The 25,421-nt window shown below is 44.4% G+C and overlaps 2 protein-coding genes across 9 annotated transcripts; both read right to left on the bottom strand.

Moving 5' to 3' along the window:
- Positions 1-209: 209 nt before the first annotated feature.
- On the bottom strand, positions 210-16,231 carry mims1b (mitochondrial inner membrane structural 1b). 8 transcript variants are annotated; one of them, XM_036973224.2, is made up of 6 exons: positions 16,069-16,215; positions 15,787-15,868; positions 15,441-15,475; positions 14,818-15,292; positions 6,249-6,360; positions 210-1,452 (listed from the first exon to the last, which is right to left on the bottom strand). In XM_036973224.2, the coding sequence occupies exons 4-6, from the start codon at positions 15,258-15,260 to the stop codon at positions 946-948; spliced, it is 1,062 nt and encodes a 353-aa protein (XP_036829119.2). In that variant the 5' UTR covers positions 15,261-15,292; positions 15,441-15,475; positions 15,787-15,868; positions 16,069-16,215; the 3' UTR covers positions 210-945. The 8 variants fall into 8 exon arrangements, with proteins under 8 accessions (XP_036829119.2, XP_036829118.2, XP_090084711.1 ...); XM_036973223.2 differs by lacking the exon at positions 15,787-15,868 and having other exon boundaries at positions 16,069-16,231; XM_090228585.1 differs by lacking the exons at positions 14,818-15,292; positions 15,441-15,475; positions 15,787-15,868 and having other exon boundaries at positions 16,069-16,214.
- A 3,817-nt stretch (positions 16,232-20,048) lies between these two features.
- Positions 20,049-22,694, bottom strand: LOC149970089 (adrenocorticotropic hormone receptor-like). Its single transcript, XM_090228639.1, has one exon. It carries the CDS (start codon positions 21,553-21,555, stop codon positions 20,638-20,640), a length of 918 nt encoding a protein of 305 aa, XP_090084765.1. The 5' UTR covers positions 21,556-22,694; the 3' UTR covers positions 20,049-20,637.
- Between the last annotated feature and the right edge of the window lie 2,727 nt (positions 22,695-25,421).

The raw sequence follows: 25,421 nt of genomic DNA, 5'->3' as shown, positions 1-25,421 counted from the left end.
CTGTTTGACGGCTCGTTGGGAGGTCGTAGCAGGACTTCTAATAAGCGTCCGGATTAGTGTCTCTCTCCTTGAAAGCGACAGCTTCAGCCTTTATCAATGCTGCTGGTAATCAGTTGTTGGACTTTCAATTCCCTACATGATTTTGGGAGTGAACCGTTCCATAGTTAAGTACAGTACTCAGAACATGGAATGAAGACAGGAAACGGAACGATGTTTGGAAGCTCAATATTCTGCTTTATTGCAAATTGTGATCATACCAGACATGACATTAACAGTACAGTCCAATAACTGGTACTACAGTACCCAACACCCTTCTGTTCAGACTGTGGTTTTAATTTGATTGCATTTTGGTTTAATAATTCTGTAATATCCACAGAGCAACTTAAAGGGATACTTCTGGATTTTGTCCATGAGTTCATCTGACTGTGGAAGTAGATAAAGGGCTGCATTGCCAACATCCAGAAGTCTCCCTTTAAGGAATCAATCAAAGACGTCTGTAATCACACTTCCTATTAAATGCACAACTTTCAGTTGACTAGACATTAGGTAGTAGGAACACAAAAATAATACAATATATTAAACTTTGGGTATTGGATTAAAAGACATTAGAAAACGTGATTTAAAATGTTGAAAGACGCAAGCAGTTAGTCTCCATGAGGCTTTGATGGACGATGATGAATTAAACAGGAATTTTATTTTTCATACCCAGAATTCATAATGCTCCTCAGTGTATTCTAATGCAACTGAGAAATCCCACCTGCCTCCTCCTTATAGCAGGTATAATGGTACTAGCTGGGGCAGTCAGGAATTGCAGAAGAACAGTAATGTCTGGACTCATTCGTCTCTCAACAATAGGTTCATAATATGTGCCTTAATTCTGTCTTTGACCCCAACCACATTGAAGACACCAAACATGTGTTTATTCACAACCACTTGTAAACAAGACTAATCGAGCTTCTTTCGGTAAGACACTTTGTCTTTGGCTTCCTGTAGTTTATCAGAGAACGTGTCTTTCGTCTCCCCCATCTTTCCAGAGAAACGTTCTTTCGTCTCCTCCATCTTTCCAGAGAAACGTTCTTTCGTCTCCTCCATCTTTCCAGAGAAACGTTCTTTCGTCTCCTCCATCTTTCCAGAAAAACGTTCTTTCGTCTCCTCCATCTTTCCAGAGAAACGTTCTTTCGTCTCCTCCATCTTTTCGGAAATACCAGACAATCGTTCTTTCGTATCTTCCATTTTCCCCGAGAGTAGTTCTTTGGTTTCCTCCATTTTTTCAGAGAACAGTTCCTTAGTTTCCTCCATTTTCTCTGTGAGTTTCTCCCTGGTCTCTTCCATCCGGTCCTGCAGGTAGTCTTTGACGGGCGGAGGGGTGGAGAAGTAGCCATGTTTACGGAGGTACTGCACTGAGAAGGACGTCCCACCCAGAGTCACCGTGTATCTGGCGGGTGTTGCAATCTGAAGGAAATCAGGATAAAGAAAGCCACTAAGTTCAGTAGAACAAGTGAATTGAAGCTGATGTTGCAATCTGAGTATTTATGCTTACCCTGAACAGGGCGTTGTATGTACATGTCCTTATACAAGTCATAGTCAGTGAGTATTATTAGCCTGTACAAGTCATAGTGAGTAAGTATTCTTACCCTGTACAAGTCATAGTCAGTAAGTATTCTTACCCTGTACAAGTCATAGTCAGTGAGTATTCTTACCCTGTACAAGTCATAGTGAGTATTCTTACCTTGTACAAGTCATAGTCAGTGAGTATTCTTACCCTGTACAAGTCATAGTCAGGGAGTATTCTTACCTTGTACATGGAGTAGACAGGGAGTATTCTAACCTTGTACATGGAGTAGACAGGGAGTATTCTTACCGTGTACATGGAGTAGACAGGGAGTATTACCTTGTACATGGAGTAGACAGGGAGTATTACCTTGTACATGGAGTAGGCAGGGAGTATTACCTTGTACATGGAGTAGACAGGGAGTATTACCTTGTACATGGCATAGTGAGGAGTATTACCTTGTACATGGAGTAGTGAGTAGTATTACCTTGTACATGGCGTAGTGAGTAGTATTACCTTGTACATGGAGTAGACAGGGAGTATTACCTTGTACATGGCGTAGTGAGTAGTATTACCTTGTACATGGCGTAGTGAGTAGTATTACCTTGTACATGGAGTAGACAGGGAGTATTACCTTGTACATGGAGTAGACAGGGAGTATTACCTTGTACATGGAGTAGACAGGGAGTATTACCTTGTACATGGCGTAGTGAGGAGTATTACCTTGTACATGGAGTAGTGAGTAGTATTACCTTGTACATGGAGTAGACAGGGAGTATTACCTTGTACATGGCGTAGTGAGTAGTATTACCTTGTACATGGCGTAGTGAGTAGTATTACCTTGTACATGGCGTAGTGAGTAGTATTACCTTGTACATGGAGTAGTGAGTAGTATTACCTTGTACATGGCGTAGTGAGTAGTATTACCTTGTACATGGCGTAGTGAGTAGTATTACCTTGTACATGGCGTAGGCAGGGAGTATTACCTTGTACATGGCGTAGTGAGTAGTATTACCTTGTACATGGCGTAGTGAGTAGTATTACCTTGTACATGGCGTAGACAGGGAGTATTACCTTGTACATGGAGTAGACAGGGAGTATTACCTTGTACATGGAGTAGACAGGGAGTATTACCTTGTACATGGCGTAGTGAGTAGTATTACCTTGTACATGGCGTAGTGAGTAGTATTACCTTGTACATGGAGTAGACAGGGAGTATTACCTTGTACATGGTGTAGACAGGGAGTATTACCTTGTACATGGAGTAGTGAGTAGTATTACCTTGTACATGGAGTATTACCTTGTACATGGAGTATTACCTTGTACATGGAGTATTACCTTGTACATGGCGTAGTGAGTAGTATTACCTTGTACATGGCGTAGTGAGTAGTATTACCTTGTACATGGCGTAGTGAGTAGTATTACCTTGTACATGGCGTAGTGAGTAGTATTACCTTGTACATGGCGTAGTGAGTAGTATTACCTTGTACATGGCGTAGTGAGTAGTATTACCTTGTACATGGCGTAGTGAGTAGTATTACCTTGTACATGGCGTAGTGAGTAGTATTACCTTGTAAATGGCGTAGTGAGTAGTATTACCTTGTACATGGCGTAGTGAGTAGTATTACCTTGTACATGGCGTAGTGAGTAGTATTACCTTGTACATGGCGTAGACAGGGAGTATTACCTTGTACATGGAGTAGACAGGGAGTATTACCTTGTACATGGAGTAGACAGGGAGTATTACCTTGTACATGGCGTAGTGAGTAGTATTACCTTGTACATGGCGTAGTGAGTAGTATTACCTTGTACATGGAGTAGACAGGGAGTATTACCTTGTACATGGTGTAGACAGGGAGTATTACCTTGTACATGGAGTAGTGAGTAGTATTACCTTGTACATGGAGTATTACCTTGTACATGGAGTATTACCTTGTACATGGAGTATTACCTTGTACATGGCGTAGTGAGTAGTATTACCTTGTACATGGCGTAGTGAGTAGTATTACCTTGTACATGGCGTAGTGAGTAGTATTACCTTGTACATGGCGTAGTGAGTAGTATTACCTTGTACATGGCGTAGTGAGTAGTATTACCTTGTACATGGCGTAGTGAGTAGTATTACCTTGTACATGGCGTAGTGAGTAGTATTACCTTGTACATGGCGTAGTGAGTAGTATTACCTTGTAAATGGCGTAGTGAGTAGTATTACCTTGTACATGGCGTAGTGAGTAGTATTACCTTGTACATGGCGTAGTGAGTAGTATTACCTTGTACATGGCGTAGTGAGTAGTATTACCTTGTACATGGCGTAGTGAGTAGTATTACCTTGTACATGGCGTAGACAGGGAGTATTACCTTGTACATGGCGTAGTGAGTAGTATTACCTTGTACATGGCGTAGTGAGTAGTATTACCTTGTACATGGCGTAGTGAGTAGTATTACCTTGTACATGGCGTAGGCAGGGAGTATTACCTTGTACATGGCGTAGTGAGTAGTATTACCTTGTACATGGCGTAGTGAGTAGTATTACCTTGTACATGGCGTAGTGAGTAGTATTACCTTGTACATGGCGTAGTGAGTAGTATTACCTTGTACATGGCGTAGTGAGTAGTATTACCTTGTACATGGCGTAGTGAGTAGTATTACCTTGTACATGGCGTAGTGAGTAGTATTACCTTGTACATGGCGTAGTGAGTAGTATTACCTTGTACATGGCGTAGTGAGTAGTATTACCTTGTACATGGAGTAGTGAGTAGTATTACCTTGTACATGGCGTAGTGAGTAGTATTACCTTGTACATGGCGTAGTGAGTAGTATTACCTTGTACATGGAGTAGACAGGGAGTATTACCTTGTACATGGCGTAGTGAGTAGTATTACCTTGTACATGGTGTAGACAGGGAGTATTACCTTGTACATGGAGTAGTGAGTAGTATTACCTTGTACATGGCGTAGTGAGTAGTATTACCTTGTACATGGCGTAGTGAGTAGTATTACCTTGTACATGGCATAGTGAGGAGTATTACCTTGTACATGGCGTAGTGAGTAGTATTACCTTGTACATGGCGTAGTGAGTAGTATTACCTTGTACATGGTGTAGACAGGGAGTATTACCTTGTACATGGAGTAGTGAGTAGTATTACCTTGTACATGGCGTAGTGAGTAGTATTACCTTGTACATGGCGTAGTGAGTAGTATTACCTTGTACATGGCGTAGTGAGTAGTATTACCTTGTACATGGCGTAGTGAGTAGTATTACCTTGTACATGGCGTAGTGAGTAGTATTACCTTGTACATGGCGTAGTGAGTAGTATTACCTTGTACATGGCGTAGTGAGTAGTATTACCTTGTACATGGCGTAGTGAGTAGTATTACCTTGTACATGGAGTAGTGAGTAGTATTACCTTGTACATGGCGTAGTGAGTAGTATTACCTTGTACATGGCGTAGACAGGGAGTATTACCTTGTACATGGCGTAGTGAGTAGTATTACCTTGTACATGGCGTAGGCAGGGAGTATTACCTTGTACATGGAGTAGACAGGGAGTATTACCTTGTACATGGAGTAGACAGGGAGTATTACCTTGTACATGGCGTAGTGAGTAGTATTACCTTGTACATGGCGTAGTGAGTAGTATTACCTTGTACATGGCGTAGTGAGTAGTATTACCTTGTACATGGCGTAGTGAGTAGTATTACCTTGTACATGGCGTAGTGAGTAGTATTACCTTGTACATGGCGTAGTGAGTAGTATTACCTTGTACATGGCGTAGTGAGTAGTATTACCTTGTACATGGCGTAGTGAGTAGTATTACCTTGTACATGGAGTAGTGAGTAGTATTACCTTGTACATGGCGTAGTGAGTAGTATTACCTTGTACATGGCGTAGACAGGGAGTATTACCTTGTACATGGCGTAGTGAGTAGTATTACCTTGTACATGGCGTAGGCAGGGAGTATTACCTTGTACATGGAGTAGACAGGGAGTATTACCTTGTACATGGAGTAGACAGGGAGTATTACCTTGTACATGGCGTAGTGAGTAGTATTACCATGTACATGGAGTAGTGAGTAGTATTACCTTGTACATGGCGTAGTGAGTAGTATTACCTTGTACATGGCGTAGTGAGTAGTATTACCTTGTACATGGCATAGTGAGTAGTATTACCTTGTACATGGCGTAGTGAGTAGTATTACCTTGTACATGGCGTAGTGAGTAGTATTACCTTGTACATGGCGTAGTGAGTAGTATTACCTTGTACATGGCGTAGTGAGTAGTATTACCTTGTACATGGCGTAGACAGGGAGTATTACCTTGTACATGGCGTAGTGAGTAGTATTACCTTGTACATGGCGTAGTGAGTAGTATTACCTTGTACATGGCATAGTGAGTAGTATTACCTTGTACATGGCGTAGACAGGGAGTATTACCTTGTACATGGAGTAGACAGGGAGTATTACCTTGTACATGGCGTAGTGAGTAGTATTACCTTGTACATGGCGTAGTGAGTAGTATTACCTTGTACATGGAGTAGTGAGTAGTATTACCTTGTACATGGCGTAGACAGGGAGTATTACCTTGTACATGGAGTAGACAGGGAGTATTACCTTGTACATGGAGTAGACAGGGAGTATTACCTTGTACATGGCGTAGTGAGTAGTATTACCTTGTACATGGCGTAGTGAGTAGTATTACCTTGTACATGGCGTAGGCAGTGAGGGCATAGCCGCCAGAAGAGTGATTCAGCAGACCAACGATCTTCTCTGGTAAACCAATGAACTCCAGAAAAGGCACCACATTCACTCCCCTGTGGAATATACAGCGAGGTTAACTCAGGCCAGATACTGTGTAATATACAGGTTAACTCAGGCCAGATACTGTGTAATATACAGGTTAACTCAGGCCAGATACTGTGTAATATACAGGTCAACTCAGGCCAGATACTATGTAATATACAGCGAGGTTAACTCAGGCCAGATACTGTGTAATATACAGGTCAACTCAGGCCAGATACTATGTAATATACAGCGAGGTTAACTCAGGCCAGATACTGTGTAATATACAGGTCAACTCAGGCCAGATACTGTGTAATATACAGGTCAACTCAGGCCAGATACTGTGTAATATACAGGTCAACTCAGGCCAGATACTGTGTAATATACAGGTTAACTCAGGCCAGATACTATGTAATATACAGCGAGGTCAACTCAGGCCAGATACTGTGTAATATACAGCGAGGTTAACTCAGGCCAGATACTGTGTAATATACAGGTCAACTCAGGCCAGATACTGTGTAATATACAGGTTAACTCAGGCCAGATACTATGTAATATACAGCGAGGTCAACTCAGGCCAGATACTGTGTAATATACAGCGAGGTTAACTCAGGCCAGATACTGTGTAATATACAGGTCAACTCAGGCCAGATACTATGTAATATACAGGTCAACTCAGGCCAGATACTGTGTAATATACAGGTTAACTCAGGCCAGATACTGTGTAATATACAGGTTAACTCAGGCCAGATACTGTGTAATATACAGGTCAACTCAGGCCAGATACTGGGCCTTCACATGAAACAGACTCAGTGGCCAGTTTATTAGGTACACCACTCTGTTCACCTAAACGGGTAGCTTCTATAAAACTGTGAGTCACATGGCCGTGGCAGACAGACATTCTGTTAGTGTTAGATTATAATTTCATCTTTAAACATTGTAATGTGGTTAACCTTTAAAATCTAAATTTAAAAGATACAATTCAACTAGAGTGCCCTTAGAGATCATGGGGAAAGCACTTGACTGTTGGACTTCGAATCAAACTTTATTTGTCACAAACGCAGAATACAGGTGTAGACAAGTGTAGCCCTTACTGTGAAATGCCTAATTACAAGCCCTGAATTAGCACACGGGTCCCGCTAGCGGGATCAATTACAACCACATCCGGTGACATTGCAGAGCGACAAATTCAAAATAAGAAATGGTCATATTAAACATGAATGGAAATACAAGTGCCTTTACATCATTCAAAAGCGTAGAATCTTGGTAATCGGACGGCTGATTTGTCATCCTGAGGGTCAGACTTGATGGTTCTTTTCGCGGGACGTATTGACCCAAAGAAACTCATTTGAAGACACCAAGCAATGACCTCATTGCGCACCAATGATATGAGTGGTGTTTCGTTGATTGATTGTATTTTGGCCCAATGACCACTGATCGTCTAGAACTCTAGCTTGGTCGATAGCCAATGAGCTGAGGTAAACGGCAAAGTGTAATGGTTAAATGCTGGAAGACCAGCCTTCGTAGTGAAAGGTTCATTCGCCATTGAAGATCTGAGTTGAAGCAGCTCCGCTCGTTACGCACAGCAATATTTGGTAAAGAGCATTTTCAGCACTTTTATATAAAACATTATGGCGACTAAATCAGGAAAAGCTAAATCAACGTCTAGGTATACAGATTTACACCAAATGGTAGAAGAAATTGATAGGGAAAGTGAGAGAGTTGCTACAGGACGACGAGCCTGTGAGTGAGCATCGCTTCGGCTCACAGACATAAGACATGTTTTTGCACGGGGAGGACATCGTTTTGGACTGGTAAGTTCTTCTCATGCTAATGCCGTTGTTTGAAATGAAAAATATCAAATATTATTCATTTGAGATTTATTTTATTTGCAATATATAAAAATATAAATCAGTAATGAAATGTGTAAAGTACACATACATTGTGGGTGTGTGCATATATAAATATATATTTATATATATAAATGTAATGGAACGGCACGTCACCATAGTGATTGTGTTCCCTCTACTCTATATAACTCATCTGTTTAATTTACGTGTTGACACAGGGCTCAGACGTGAAAATATTCTAGCTGAATTTCTTTGTTTCACAGTGACTCTGGCTGGGAGCCCCCACTGACTCTGGCTGGGAGCCCCCAGCGCCACTGACTCTGGCTGGGAGCCCCCAGCGCCACTGACTCTGGCTGGGAGCCCCCAGCGCCACTGACTCTGGCTGGGAGCCCCCACTGACTCTGGCTGGGAGCCCCCACTGACTCTGGCTGGGAGCCCCCACTGACTCTGGCTGGGAGCCCCCACTGACTCTGGCTGGGAGCCCCCACTGACTCTGGCTGGGAGCCCCCACTGACTCTGGCTGGGAGCCCCCACTGACTCTGGCTGGGAGCCCCCACTGACTCTGGCTGGGAGCCCCCAGCGCCACTGACTCTGGCTGGGAGCCCCCACTGACTCTGGCTGGGAGCCCCCAGCGCCACTGACTCTGGCTGGGAGCCCCCAGCGCCACTGACTCTGGCTGGGAGCCCCCACTGACTCTGGCTGGGAGCCCCCAGCGCCACTGACTCTGGCTGGGAGCCCCCACTGACTCTGGCTGGGAGCCCCCACTGACTCTGGCTGGGAGCCCCCACTGACTCTGGCTGGGAGCCCCCACTGACTCTGGCTGGGAGCCCCCACTGACTCTGGCTGGGAGCCCCCAGCGTCACTGACTCTGGCTGGGAGCCCCCAGCGCCACTGACTCTGGCTGGGAGCCCCCAGCGCCACTGACTCTGGCTGGGAGCCCCCACTGACTCTGGCTGGGAGCCCCCAGCGCCACCGACTCTGGCTGGGAGCCCCCACCGACTCTGGCTGGGAGCCCCCACCGACTCTGGCTGGGAGCCCCCACCGACTCTGGCTGGGAGCCCCCACCGACTCTGGCTGGGAGCCCCCACCGACTCTGGCTGGGAGCCCCCAGCGCCACTGACTCTGACTGGGAGCCCCCACTGACTCTGGCTGGGAGCCCCCAGCGCCACTGACTCTGGCTGGGAGCCCCCACTGACTCTGGCTGGGAGCCCCCACTGACTCTGGCTGGGAGCCCCTACTGACTCTGGCTGGGAGCCCCCACTGACTCTGGCTGGGAGCCCCCACTGACTCTGGCTGGGAGCCCCCACTGACTCTGGCTGGGAGCCCCCACTGACTCTGGCTGGGAGCCCCCACTGACTCTGGCTGGGAGCCCCCACTGACTCTGGCTGGGAGCCCCCACTGACTCTGGCTGGGAGCCCCCAGCGCCACTGACTCTGGCTGGGAGCCCCCAGCGCCACTGACTCTGGCTGGGAGCCCCCACCGACTCTGGCTGGGAGCCCCCACCGACTCTGGCTGGGAGCCCCCAGTGTCACTGACTCTGGCTGGGAGCCCCCGGCGTCACTGACTCTGGCTGGGAGCCCCCAGCGCCACGGACTCTGACTGGGAGCCCCCAGCGCCACCGACTCTGGCTGGGAGCCCCCAGTGTCAAGGTGCCCATCCCCGACTGAAGCTGGTTCATCCAGCCAGACCCCTGCTGTCTCCGGCTCCACACCTACCCGGCCATCGAGAGGTGTGAAGACACTGACAGTGTGAAACCTGCAGACATGGAGGCAGAGGGGCGTTGGCACACTGTGCAGGACGAGGATGTGGAGCCACTTTCCACCAACATTCAGAGCAGAAAGGACCTACAGCCCCCTTCAGCTTGTTTTTCAACACATCAGTTACTGATTCCCTGGTGTCTGACACTAACAAGTATTGAATCATTCCCATGGTGAATGACTAGCTACACTATGAAACCACACACTATTGAATCATCCCCATGGTGAATCACTAGCTACACTATGAAACCACACACTATTGAATCCTTCCCATAGTGAATGACTAGCTACACTATGAAACCACACAGTATTGAATCCTTCCCATAGTGAATGACTAGCTACACTATGAAACCACACAGTATTGAATCCTTCCCATAGTGAATGACTAGCTACACTATGAAACCACACAGTACTGAATCATCCCCATGGTGAATGACTAGCTACACTATGAAACATTCCCATGGTGAATGACTAGCTACACTATGAAACCACACAGTATTGAATCATCCCCATGATGAATGACTAGCTACACTATGAAACCACACACTATTGAATCATCCCCATGGTGAATGAAGGTCCACTATGAAACTACACACTATTGAATCATCCCCATGGTGAATGAAGGTCCACTATGAAACCACACACTATTGAATCATCCCCATGGTGAATGAAGGTCCACTATGAAACCACACACTATTGAATCATCCCCATGGTGAATGAAGGTCCACTATGAAACTACACACTATTGAATCATCCCCATGGTGAATGAAGGTCCACTATGAAACCACACACTATTGAATCATCCCCATGGTGAATGAAGGTCCACTATGAAACTACACACTATTGAATCATCCCCATGGTGAATGACTAGCTACACTATGAAACCACACAGTATTGAATCATCCCCATGGTGAATGACTAGCTACACTATGAAACCACACAGTATTGAATCATCCCCATGGTGAATGAAGGTCCACTATGAAACTACACACTATTGAATCATCCCCATGGTGAATGAAGGTCCACTATGAAACTACACACTATTGAATCATCCCCATGGTGAATGAAGGTCCACTATGAAACTACACACTATTGCAGATATGGTGAAAACAATGTGTGGTGAGGCAGAGGCACAGAAACTCACATCAATACCTTTGTCAGATAACACTGTTAAATAAACAATATATGCTATAGCTAGAGAGGAAACTGACCGACTCAGACTCCCCAGTTTATGCTCTGAGATATACCACAGCAGGTAACTTGCATTGTAAACCACACACTATTGAATCATTCCCAAACTAAACTGACCGACTCAAACTCCCCAGTTTATGCTCTGAGATATACCACAGCAGGTAACTTGCATTGTAAACTACACACTATTGAATCATTCCCAAACTAAACTGACCGACTCAAACTCCCCAGTTTATGCTCTGAGATATACCACAGCAGGTAACTTGCATTGTAAACTACACACTATTGAATCATTCCCAAACTAAACTGACCGACTCAAACTCCCCAGTTTATGCTCTGAGATATACCACAGCAGGTAACTTGCATTGTAAACTACACCGAACAAAAATAAGCATGTTAAAGTGTCCCATTTTTTTATGATCTGAAATAAAAGATCCCAGAAATGTTCCATACGCACAAAAAGCTGATTTCTCAAAAATGTTGTGGACACATTTGTTTACATCTCTGTTAGTGAGCATCTCTCCTTTACCAAGATAATCCATCCACCTGGACAGGTGTGGCATATCAAGAAGCTGATTAAACAGCATGATCATTACACAGGTGCACCTTGTGCTGGGGGACAATAAAATGCCACTAAAAATGTGCAATTTTATCTAGGGCTGGGCGATAAGACCAAAATATCATATCATATATAGTATTTTTTTTATTTTTAAATTTGACATTTTTACAGTATTTTATGTTTTTGATTAATAAAACACATACATTCTAAATGATTTCAATGGGTCTTTCTCCATTCTGATTGGTTTATTCCGTTCAATTCAACTTCAACCTAAAATCATTTTCTGCATTTCCTGCGACTCATTTGAGATCATTTCCACAGCATAGTGGTTAGAGTGTTGGGCCAGTAACCGAAAGGTTGCTAGATCGAATCCCCATGCTGATAAGGTAAAAATCTGTTGTTCTGCCCCTGAACAAAATAAAAATCTTTGTTGACTTTCTGTGTGATGAAAAGAAAATGTGTCTCCTTGCCTGTAACAGACATATTTGGGAACCTGAACGCGAGCATGCAAGGGGAAATACCAAAACATGCTACAGATTAGTGACCCGATCAGTCGATTCAGAGGACGTCATTATTATTGGAGAGAGTCTTTCAAAAGAGAACCGTGCCCCCTTCCCTCCGCTGTGCCTGTTTCTATCAGAAAACAGCATCAGGAAGTGTCCCACCCGAGTGATGACTGCTCACCAACGCTTGGAAGAGCACCATGGGACCTACTTCCCAATCCGTTTGACTGGGATCCTGGCTCAGTTGACATGCCGGTAAGTGAAATCTAACAGCTGATGGAGCTGTCATGTGACCAAAATGCATTTACGGGTCACTACGGAGGAGTTTTGGTTCCTGGCTCAAAGGGGCATAATACCCTGCCCTCTGAGCATTAATGCTGCGTTCAAAACAACTGGGAAACTGGGAAATCTCCAACTTCCGACTTCAGTGCGTTCAAGACTACTGGGAACTCAGGGAAAAACTAGCTCCGACTGGGAGAAATCTTTTTAAAAACGGGCACCTGACTCAGAATTCCACCTCTGGAACTCGGGCCACTTTCTCTGACCTGAAGATCACTGACGTCATGATTTGAGCTCATATTAGATTTTTTTGAGTTCCCTGTTGTCTTGGAAGCACCATAAAACTCATGGTACCCTTCGTCAGCTCATATCTGTGTGAAGCTGGTTTCAGTGCTCTCGTCTTGCATTAAAACCAAATATCGATCCAGGTTGGATGTGACAGCAGAGATGACGTACACACTGTCGACCACACCCCCTGACTAGCACACCCATCTCATTAGATGATGCACACTGTCGACCACGCCCCCTGACTAGCACACCTATCTCATTAGATGATGCACACTGTCGACCACGCCCCCTGACTAGCACACCCATCTCATTAGTGGTGATGAGATACATTATGTCAGACTAATTGACTGTCCTAGTCCCACATTATGTCAGACTAATTGACTAACCTAACCCAACATTCGGTCAAACTAATTGACTGTAATAGCCCCAAAAAATGTCAGACTAATTAACTGTCCTAGCTTCACATTATGTCAGACTAATTGACTGTCCTAGCCCCACATTATGTCAGACTAATTGACTGTCCTAGCCCCACATTATGTCAGACTAATTGACTGTCCTAGCCCCACATTATGTCAGACTAATTGACTGTCCTATCCCCACATTATGTCAGACTAATTGACTGTCCTAGCCCCACATTATGTCACACTAATTGACTGTCCTAGCCCCACATTATGTCAGACTAATTGACTGTCCTAGCCCCACATTATGTCAGACTAATTGACTGTCCTAGCCTCACATTATGTCAGACTAATTGACTGTCCTAGCCCCACATTATGTCAGACTAATTGACTGTCCTAGCCCCACATTATGTCAGACTAATTGACTGTCCTAGCCCCACATTATGTCAGACTAATTGACTGTCCTAGCCCCACATTATGTCAGACTAATTGACTGTCCTAGTCCCACATTATGTCAGACTAATTGACTGTCCTAGCCCCACATTATGTCAGACTAATTGACTGTCCTAGCCCCACATTATGCCAGACTAATTGACTGTCCTAGCCCCACATTATGTCAGACTAATTGACTGTCCTAGCCCCACATTATGTCAGACTAATTGATTGACACAGCCCCACATTATGTCAGACTAATTGACTGTCCTAGCCCCACGTTATGTCAGACTAATTGACTGTCCTAGCCCCACATTATGTCAGACTAATTGACTGTCCTAGCCCCACATTGTCAGACTAATTGACTGTCCTAGCCCCACATTATGTCAGACTAATTGACTGTCCTAGCCCCACATTATGTCAGACTAATTGACTGTCCTAGCCCCACATTATGTCAGACTAATTGATTGTCACAGCCCCACATTAAAAGTATGTGATGGTGAGTTGAGAAGAGAATCAGAAACTGTTAGAATGGTTTTCTATTGATTGACACAGCCCCAAATAAAAAGTTAATGTGGCTGTTAATTACAACATTTTTTCTTTCACGTGGTTGTGGTCGCGAGAGTTTTCAGATATAAAAATAGGGTTGAGGGCCAAAAAAGTTTGGGAACCCCTGGTCCTAGGGTTTACTGAGAACGGTGCGAAAAACATCCAGTCAGCAGCAGTCCTGTGGGTGAAAACTGCTCGTTGATGAGAGGTCGAAGGACAATGGCAAGAACCGTGCAAGCTAACAGGCGGGCCTAACAGGCAAATAACGGCGCAGTACAACAGTAGTGTGCAGAACGGCTTCTCAGAACGCACAACTCGTCGGTCCTTGTCACGCATAGCCGCAGGAAGTAGGGGTGCTGAAGGTGCTGCACCCCCTGAAAAAACAAATAAAAAAATAACAATAATACAGGACTAGCCTTTACTAGTCCATCCCCCGAAGAATTCAGGCTGTTGTAGAGGCAAAGTGGGGTTCAACACAGTACTAGATGGGTGTACCTAATAAACTGGCCATTGAGTATCTAGGTAGTAGTACAATGAACACAACAGCAATGCCATTAACCTTAGGCCAAAAGACCAGTTAGGTACTGCACTTCTAAATGCTCTATGTATAGCTAAATTATTCCTAACAAAAGACCATAGTAATGGAATCCCCAGGGAGATTAGACCAGAGACAGGTGACTCACTGCATAGCAGCGTAGTAGAAGGTCCCGAACCAGATGCTGGAGGTCAGGAGATGGACAGGTATCATCACCTTCCCATACTGCTTGAAGGTCTTCTTGAACCTCTGGACCAGACCAATGGACTTGTCCTGCAGAGGGTCTATCTCTGGGGCCTCCGGTGGGGCCTCCACAGGCAGCTTGGAGGAGTCTGCCCCATAGACGGGCTCTGTTCCAGCCAGGCTGGGGGGATGGCTGGGTGGGTCCTGGTCCTCCGGCCGGAGCTTGGGCTGTTCTACTGCCCTGTTAAAGGCTGAGGTATTGACCCAGCGCTGGCCGGGCTCGGGTGGCAGGCGGCCTACAATACACACCGACACGGCCAGGCGAGCCTCACACACCGACAGGCCCACGACCACAGACCGCATGTAGGCCATCTGCCGCAATGCACCCTGGGACAGAACACGATGCATCTCCTCCTCCCTGAGACGTTTGACCACAGAGCCTGCAGACAGCACACATCATCAGGGTTTACTAATGACTATCAATTACAACAGGAGTAATCATTTATGTTGATAAGTATATATTAAGTTGGGAACGCTATAAATCAGAGTGAAGAAACATATCTGATAAGACATAATACCAAAACATACCTCCAACTAGAGCAGATCAACCATTAATCCAACACCTGAAATGAAAACGTCCAAATAAAATGATAGCCACAACAGACTAATCCAGTAGCCACTACTGTGGGTGATCCTCAGCTAAACAACCAAAGTTCTGGTTGAACTAAGTTTACTAGCTACACAGCCATATTCGGATATATAGCTAACAAGGCAAATAAAAAGCTAGCTAGCAAGCCAACTATAGTAAGTAGCTAGTCTGCTCGCTAAGTAGCTAGCTAGCCAAGTTACTATGTGCAAAGGTTAGCTACAGAACTTGCAAAACATCTAGTTATCCTTCTAGAGCTAGCTAGCTAGCTGGCTAGCTGTCACATACGCAGAGGCTTCTGTGTGGTTGACATTGGGGGAGTCTGGAGGACGACAAAACTTCCTTCACTTATAAAGCTTCCAGAACAACCCTGTGGAAACACGTGCCAGTTTTAGATGTGGTTAGCTAACATTAGTTGTCTGGCTGAAGCCTGATTCTGACAGAACGACAACTGGGGTTGTTTTGCTTACTAGCTAGCTAGCCCGAAACTTGGCAAAGTAGTTATGTATATACATTTTTCGGGAAGTTGTAAAACTACGTGACAAAGCTGACACGTAACGGAATACATACATTGAAATTCAAGAGGTTTTTGATCCTGTCAAAAGTGTTTTCTGTAGTTGTATGAGCCATAAGTACATAGAATGACCGTCCTGTCAGTAGAAGACCTTACAGCAGAGATCGAGGGGAATCCGCGTGTCCTCGGACAGCGCACGGCATCATGGGATTCGTAGTCTATTTGTCGCGAGATTTGGTGTCTGCAAACTGCGTAAAAAACAGCACTTCCCGATATGCCTAAAACCTTTCGGTCAGAATTTCCATTTCTTTTGAAAGATATACAAACCTCTAGTCCAGCGGATAGGAACCAAATATACCCAAGATCGTTCCACTTTACGTTGGAAGTATCCAAGTTGGTACACAAACACTCAAATGTTACCTTTTTAGTGTGTAAATATAGTAATCACATATTCACTGCACTTAGCCTGTAATAACACCTTAACTCCGTCTTTATGGAACTAACTGCACACCCTCTCTTATATTCAATGTGATGTTTCTCTGTTCCTCTCTTTTCTGTGCTGCAGATCGTTTAACAACTTGATGGTATAGCAAAAGCTTAATAAACTTGACATTAACTTGAATCGTCTCTCTTCATTTTTACCCACAAATAAATTTACTTATAGTCTAGGGTTAGTCCCCTGTAGCTCAGTTGGTAGCGCATGGAGCTTGTGGGTTTGATTCCCACGGGGGTGAAGTATGAAAAAAGAGAAGTACATAAATGTATGCACTCACTAATGTAACTGGTGTCTGCTAAATGTAAAGCATTTTATTTTTATTTTTATTATTGCCAATATAACTTAGCAGCTTTTGACGTGCGTCGTCCAAACAGCGGCTGAAGTGCAAATATGATCTAATGGTGACGTCATCTTGCCAATGCGCAAACGCTCTCCATACTCCATCAGCCCAATGTATAATGTATGCATCGGGGCGACGGCGGCTAGATGTATGTGTGCTGTCTGGGAAGACCTTATGGGGGTCATATTGAGGTCATTTTGACCGTAGTCTAGCAGCTAAGGGAAAGAATAGTGGACTTTCTGATAGAGCCACCACATTTCACACATAGCTGGGGCATGTCTAAAGAAGTATTTTTGGGGGTTATAGTGCCATCACAGATTTAGTCCATTACCCCCTGGCGGCCATTTCCAATATGGCGGCCATTCAGCTGCAGGGGGTCATTATGGAATAGATCCACTTGGCCATATCTTATCCCTAGAAAGGCCAAAACCTAGGAAGAAACCTAGAGAGGAACCAGGCTATGAGGGGTGGCCAGTCCTCTTCTGGCTGTGCCGGGTGGAGATTATAAACCTAGAGAAGAACCAGGGTATGAGGGGTGGCCAGTCCTCTTCTGTCTGTGCCGGGTGGAGATTATAAACCTAGAGAAGAACCAGGGTATGAGGGGTGGCCAGTCCTCTTCTGGCTGTGCCGGGTGGAGATTATATACCAAAGAACTAATTACTTCGGCACAATGGCCTGTTCATTGCCTTTACCTCCCTTATCTTAACTCATTTACACACACTGTAGATAGATTTTTCTATTGTGTTATTTGACTGTATGTTTGTTTATGTGTAACTCTGTGTTGTTTTTGTCGCACTGCTTTGCTTTATCTTGGCCAGGTCTCAGTTGTAAATGAGAACTTGTTCTCAACTGGCCTACCTGGTTAAATAAAGGTGTTCTCAACTGGCCTCCCTGGTTAAATAAAGGTGTTCTCAACTGGCCTACCTGGTTAAATAAAGGTGAAATAAAATAATAAATAAAATACAATCCACAATATAGCGGGGAGAGTAAAGCTAGACTATAATCGATAATGTCAAAAGCCACACTGAAGTCTAACAAAACAGCTCCCATAATCTTTTATCTTCACTTTCTCTCAGCCAATCATCAGTCATTTGTGTAAGTGGCGTTCTCTCAGCCAATCATCAGTCATTTGTGTAAGTGGCGTTCTCTCAGCCAATCATCAGTCATTTGTGTAAGTGGCGTTCTCTCAGCCAATCATCAGTCATTTGTGTAAGTGGCGTTCTCTCAGCCAATCATCAGTCATTTGTGTAAGTGGCGTTCTCTCAGCCAATCATCAGTCATTTGTGTAAGTGGCGTTCTCTCAGCCAATCATCAGTCATTTGTGTAAGTGGCGTTCTCTCAGCCAATCATCAGTCATTTGTGTAAGTGCTGTGCTTGTTGAATGTCCTTCCCTATAAGCATGCTGTAAATCTGTTTTTCATTTATTTACTGTAAAATAGCATTGTATCTGGTCAAACACACATTTACCCAAACGTTTACGAAGGGTTGGTAACAGGCGGATTGGTTGGCTATTTGAGCCAGTGAAGGGTGGTTTGCTATGGAAAGCAGAATGACTTTTGCTTCCATCCAGGCCTGAGGGCACACACTTTCTAGTAGGCTTAGATTGAAGATATGGCAAATAGGAGTGGCAATATCGTCCGCTATTATCCTCAGTAATTTTCCATATCAGACCCCCGTGGCTTTTCAATAATTTTTTCACCTCTTCCACACTCACTTTACGGAATTCTAAATTACACTCCTCGTCTGTCATATTTTGGTCAGGTTTACTTGCATGTGGAGATTCGGCTTTTGGCCGAAGGTCATGACTACATTTGCTAATCTTGCCAATTAAAAAATCATTAAAGTTGTTGGCAACATCAGTGGATTTTGTGATGAATGAGCCAATGAGTTGAGTTTGTCTTTTTGCCCAAAATGTCCTTTAAAGTGTCCCAAAGCATTTTACTACCATTCTTTATATAATTTATCTTTGTTTCATAGTGTAGTTTCTTCTTTCTTTCGTTCCGTTTAGTCACATGATTTATTTCTCAATTTGCAGTAGGTTTGCCAATCGGTTATTCAGCCAGACAGTCTTTTAGGTGCCTTTTGGCAAACTCCAAGTGGGCTGTCATGTACTTCCGTTTGGCCACTCGACAATAAAGGCCTGATTGGTGGAGTGCTGCAGAGATGGTTGTCCTTCTGGACATCGGGTTCTTGGTCACCTCCCTGACCAAGGCCCTTCTCCCGATAGCTCAGTTTGGCCAGGCGGCCAGCTCTAGGAAGAATCTTGGTGGTTTCAAACTTCCTCCATTGAAGAATGATGGAGGCCATTGTGTTCTTGGGGACCTTCAATGCTGCAGACATTTTTTGGTACCCTCCCCCAGACACGTGCCTCAACACAATCCTGTCTCGGAGCTCTACGGACAATTCCTTCGACCTGGTTTTTGCTCTGACATGCACTGTCAACTATGGGACCTTATATAGACAGGTGTGTGGCTTTCCAAATGCACCTGAGCTCAATTTCAAGTCTCATAGCAAAGGGTTTGAATACTTACTGAAATAAGGTATTTATTTTTTTATTTGTTATAAATGTGCAAACATTAAAAAAAACTGTTTTGATGTCATTATGGGGTATTGTGATGTCATTATGGGGTAGTGTGATGTCATTATGGGGTATTGTGATGTCATTATGGGGTATTGTGATGTCATTATGGGGTATTGTGATGTTATTATGGGGTATTGTGATGTTATTATGGGGTATTGTGATGTCATTATGGGGTATTGTGATGTCATTATGGGGTATTGTGATGTCATTATGGGGTATTGTGATGTCATTATGGGGTATTGTGATGTCATTATGGGGTATTGTGATGTCATTATGGTGTATTGTGATGTCATTATGGTGTATTGTGATGTCATTATGGGGTATTGTGATGTCATTATGGGGTATTGGGATGTCATTATGGGGTATTGGGATGTCATTATGGGGTATTGGGATGTCATTATGGGGTATTGTGATGTCATTATGGGGTATTGTGATGTCATTATGGGGTATTGTGATGTCATTATGGGGTATTGTGATGTCATTATGGTGTATTGTGATGTCATTATGGTGTATTGTGATGTCATTATGGGGTATTGTGATGTCATTATGGGGTATTGGGATGTCATTATGGGGTATTGGGATGTCATTATGGGGTATTGGGATGTCATTATGGGGTATTGTGATGTCATTATGGGGTATTGTGATGTCATTATGGGGTATTGTGATGTCATTATGGGGTATTGTGCTGTCATTATGGGGTATTGTGATGTCATTATGGGGTATTGTGTGTAGATGAGGAAAAACATAATGGAATCCATTTTAGAATAAGGCTGTAACGTAACGAAATGTGGAAAAGGGAAAGAGTCTGAATACCTTCTGAACGCACTGTAGTATACATATAGTATAATATACAGTAGTTATCTATTCTGTATATAGTTATCCATATAGTATAATATACAGTAGTTATCTATTCTGTATATAGTTATACATATAGTATAATATACAGTAGTTATCTATTCTGTATATAGTTATACATATAGTATAATATACAGTAGTTATCTATTCTGTATATAGTATACATTCTGTATGTAGTTAAACATATATATGTATATACCTTTAACCAAGGCCCTATTCCCCATATAGTGTCCTACCTCTAACCAAGGCCCTAACCCCCATATAGTGCCCTACCTCTAACCAAGCCCCACGGGGTCAAAAACTCTGGTGGAAAGTTGTGCATTATCTAGGGAATAGGGTGCAGACAAAGCCCTTCAGTGGAACAGAGCTTTGACCTTGTAGCAGAGTGGTGAGTCGGAGCAGAACAGCATCTTCCTGAAGGTGTTTCGTAGCTCTGCGCTGCGGAAGGCGTAGATGGCCGGGTCGACCACGGCGTGACTCATCAGCAGAACCAAATTCAGCTGGAACAGAGAGCGGTAGCACTCACAGTAGGGGTTCTCTACACACACCATGAGGAGGAGGAGGTGGAGGAAGAAAGGCGCCCAGCACACCACAAACACCCCGAATAGCATGGTGAGCGTGAGCGCCCCCCGGAGGCTGCGGTGCGGCATGGCACTCCCGGGCAGCGCAGCAATCTTCCTGGCGTGGGACCGAGCCAGCAGGAACATGTGGACGTAGAGGAAGAGGATAAGGAGCAGCGAGATGAGGAAGAGCACGATGAAAAAGATCTTGATGACCGTGGCGTCACAGAACGCCACCATGACCGCCCCGGCGACGCCGCATAGCGCCCAGATCCCCGCCAGGGCGATGGCGGCTCGCCTCGTGGTCATGATGTTGTGGTAGCGCAGGGCGTGGAAGATGGTGACGTAGCGATCCACAGCGATGGCCAGGAAGCTACAGATGCAGCCGATAAAAGACATGCAGAGCAGTGCGTCTATGATGTCATCGACCCTCCGGACGGAGTCCCCTCGGGAGTCCAGTTGTCCGACATCGCTGAACTCCATCATTAGGGTTTCCCAGGTCTTGGAGAGGGAGGAGATGGTGTTGAACGTGGCCAGGCTACAGATAAACATGTACATCGGGGAGTGGAGGTTCTTGTTGCGCACCACGGCCACCACCACTAACAGGTTCTCACTGAGAGACACCATACCCAACACTAAGAACACCAGGTGGGGGACCTTCACCACCTGACAGTCTGTGTGGTTGGAGGGGAGAGCAGAGACATCATTCATTATGGAGACCACAGACAGTGTCAAAGCAACGTCCACAGTAGATCAGATCAGAACAGGGTGTTTCAGAATAGATCAGAACAGGGTGTTTTAGAGTAATGTCCAGATCAGAACAGGGTGTTTTAGAATAACATCCAGATCAGAACAGAACGGGGTGTTTCAGAGTAACGTCCGTTATCAGAATGGGGTGTTTCAGAGTAACGTCCGTTATCAGAACGGGGTGTTTCAGAGTAACGTCCAGAACAGAACAGGGTGTTTCAGAGTAATGTACAGATCAGATCAGAACAGGGTGTTTCAGATTAACGTCCAGATCAGAACAGGGTGTTTCAGAGTAACATCCAGATCAGATCAGAACAGGGTGTTTCAGAGTAACGTCTAGATCAGAACAGGGTGTTTCAGAGTAACGTCTAGATCAGATCAGAACAGGGTGTTTCAGAGTAACGTCTAGATCAGATCAGAACAGAGTGTTTCAGAGTAATTTCCAGATCAGATCAGAATAGATCAGAACAGAGGCAGAGCAGGACTGTCAGAGTTTTGGTTCAGACAGATAGCTGAAATGTTTCAGCTTTGGTTCAGACAGTTGGTTGTACTGTCTCCTCAGCAGTGTGATGGCACTCTGCATGGACCTGATGGGTGGTAATTGTGATGGATCACGTTAGTAGACCAGGTACTGTAGAGAGGACATGATTCTGGAGAGGAGATGACTAGAGAGGAGATGATTCTGGAGAGGATATTATTCTAGAGAGAAGATTATTCTAGAGAGGAGATGATTCTGGAGAGGAGATGATTCTAGAGAGGAGATGATTCTGGAGAAGAGATGATTCTGGAGAAGAGATGATTCTGGAGAAGAGATGATTCTGGAGAAGAGATGATTCTGGAGAGGAGATGATTCTGGAGAAGAGATGATTCTGGAGAGGAGATGATTCTAGAGAGAAGATGATTCTGGAGAGGAGATGATTCTAGAGAGGAGATGATTCTGGAGAGGAGATGATTCTAGAGAGGAGATTATTCTGGAGAGGAGATGATTCTGGAGAGGAGATGATTCTGGAGAGGAGATGATTCTGGAGATGACACCCACCTGTGGAAAGAGAACAAAAACATTAAAGAAATTACATCAAATTTAATTGAACACATGATGAGTGTGTTAGTGTGTGTGAATGTGTGCGTTTGTTATGTGTGTATGTGTATGTAGTGTATGTGCATATGTGGGGAAGCCAAGCCCCCCCCACCCCCAAAAAATGTCATTTTACAACCTGTGTTGTGATAATTGTGTTGTTTGCCTTGACATCGTGATATATAGGCCTTGACATCGTGATATATACAGTGGGGCAAAAATGTATTTAGTCAGCCACCAATTGTGCAAGTTCTCCCACTTAAAAAGATGAGAGAGGCCTGTAATTTTCATCATAGGTACACTTCAACTATGACAGACAAAATTAGAAAAAGAATCCAGAAAATCACATTGTAGGATTTTTAATAAATGTATTTGCAAATTATGGTGGAAAATATGTATTTGGTCACCTACAAACAAGCAAGATTTCTGGCTCTCACAGACCTGTAACTTCTTCTTTAAGAGGCTCCTCTATCCTCCACTCGTTACCTGTATTAATGGCACCTGTTTGAACTTGTTATCAGTATAAAAGTCACCTGTCCACAACCTCAAACAGTCACACTCCAAACTCCACTATGGCCAAGACTAAAGAGCTGTCAAAGGACACCAGAAACAAAATTGTAGACCTGCACCAGCCTGGGAAGACTGAATCTGCAATAGGTAAGCAGCTTGGTTTGAAGAAATCAACTGTGGGAGCAATTATTAGGAAATGGAAGATATACAAGACCGCTGATAATCTCCCTCGATCTGGGGCTCAACCGTGAGCAAAAATCCCAGAACCACACGGGGGGGGAGGGGGGGGGGGGGGGGGGGGGGGGGGTACCTAGTGAATGACCTGCAGAGAGCTGGGACCAAAGTAACAAAGCCTACCATCAGTAACACACTACGCCGCCAGGGACTCAAATCCTGCAGTGCCAGACATGTCCCCCTGCTTAAGCCAGTACATGTCCAGGCCCGTCTGAAGTTTGCTAGAGAGCATTTGGATGATCCAGAAGAAGATTGGAAGAATGTCATATGGTCAGATGAAACCAAAATATAACTTTTTGGTAAAAACTCAACTCGTCGTGTTTGGAGGACAAAGAATGCTGAGTTGCATTCAAATAACACCATACCTACTGTGAAGCATGGAGGTGGAAACATCATGCTTTGGGGCTGTTTTTCTGCAAAGGGACCAGGACGACTGATCCGTGTAAAAGAAAGAATGAATGGTGCCATGTAGCGTGAGATTTTGATTGAAAACCTCCTTCCATCAGCAAGGGCATTGAAGATGAAACGTGGCTGGGTCTTTCAGCATGACAATGATCCCAAACACACCGCCCGGGCAACGAAGGAGTGGCTTCGTAAGAAGCATTTCAAGGTCCTGGAATGGCCTACCCAGTCTCCAGATCTCAACCCCATAGAAAATCTTTGGAGGGAGTTGAAAGTCTGTGTTGCCCAGCAACAGCCCCAAAACATCACTGCTCTAGAGGAGATCTGCATGGAGGAATGGGCCAAAATACCAGCAACAGTGTGTGAAAACCTTGTGAAGACTTACAGAAAACGTTTGACCTCTGTCATTGCCAACAAAGGGTATACAGTGCCTTGCGAAAGTATTCGGCCCCCTTGAACTTTGCGACCTTTTGCCACATTTCAGGCTTCAAACATAAAGATATAAAACTGTATTTTTTTGTGAAGAATCAACAACAAGTGGGGCACAATCATGAAGTGGAACGACATTTATTGGATATTTCAAACTTTTTTAACAAATCAAAAACTGAAAAATTGGGTGTGCAAAATTATTCAGCCCCTTTACTTTCAGTGCAGCAAACTCTCTCCAGAAGTTCAGTGAGGATCTCTGAATGATCCAATGTTGACCTAAATGACTAATGATGATAAATACAATCCACCTGTGTGTAATCAAGTCTCCGTATAAATGCACCTGCACTGTGATAGTCTCAGAGGTCCGTTAAAAGCGCAGAGAGCATCATGAAGAACAAGGAACACACCAGGCAGGTCCAAGATACTGTTGTGAAGAAGTTTAAAGCCGGATTTGGATACAAAAAGATTTCCCAAGCTTTAAACATCCCAAGGAGCACTGTGCAAGCGAAAATATTGAAATGGAAGGAGTATCAGACCACTGCAAATCTACCAAGACCTGGCCGTCCCTCTAAACTTTCAGCTCATACAAGGAGAAGACTGATCAGAGATGCAGCCAAGAGGCCCATGATCACTCTGGATGAACTGCAGAGATCTACAGCTGAGGTGGGAGACTCTGTCCATAGGACAACAATCAGTCGTATATTGCACAAATCTGGCCTTTATGGAAGAGTGGCAAGAAGAAAGCCATTTCTTAAAGATATCCATAAAAAGTGTTGTTTAAAGTTTGCCACAAGCCACCTGGGAGACACACCAAACATGTGGAAGAAGGTGCTCTGGTCAGATGAAACCAAAATTGAACTTTTTGGCAACAATGCAAAACGTTATGTTTGGCGTAAAAGCAACACAGCTGAACACACCATCCCCACTGTCAAACATGGTGGTGGCAGCATCATGGTTTGGGCCTGCTTTTCTTCAGCAGGGACAGGGAAGATGGTTAAAATTGATGGGAAGATGGATGGAGCCAAATACAGGACCATTCTGGAAGAAAACCTGATGGAGTCTGCAAAAGACCTGAGACTGGGACGGAGATTTGTCTTCCAACAAGACAATGATCCAAAACATTAAGCAAAATCTACAATGGAATGGTTCAAAAATAAACATATCCAGGTGTTAGAATGGC

The sequence above is a fragment of the Oncorhynchus mykiss genome, unplaced genomic scaffold (genome assembly GCF_057628025.1).
Source record: "Oncorhynchus mykiss isolate SJ-2025 unplaced genomic scaffold, ASM5762802v1 scaffold93, whole genome shotgun sequence".
In the NCBI taxonomy this organism is placed as follows: Eukaryota; Metazoa; Chordata; class Actinopteri; order Salmoniformes; family Salmonidae; genus Oncorhynchus; species Oncorhynchus mykiss.
Note: the sequence above shows the minus strand (reverse complement) of the source record. Positions and strands in the feature narration are given on the sequence as shown.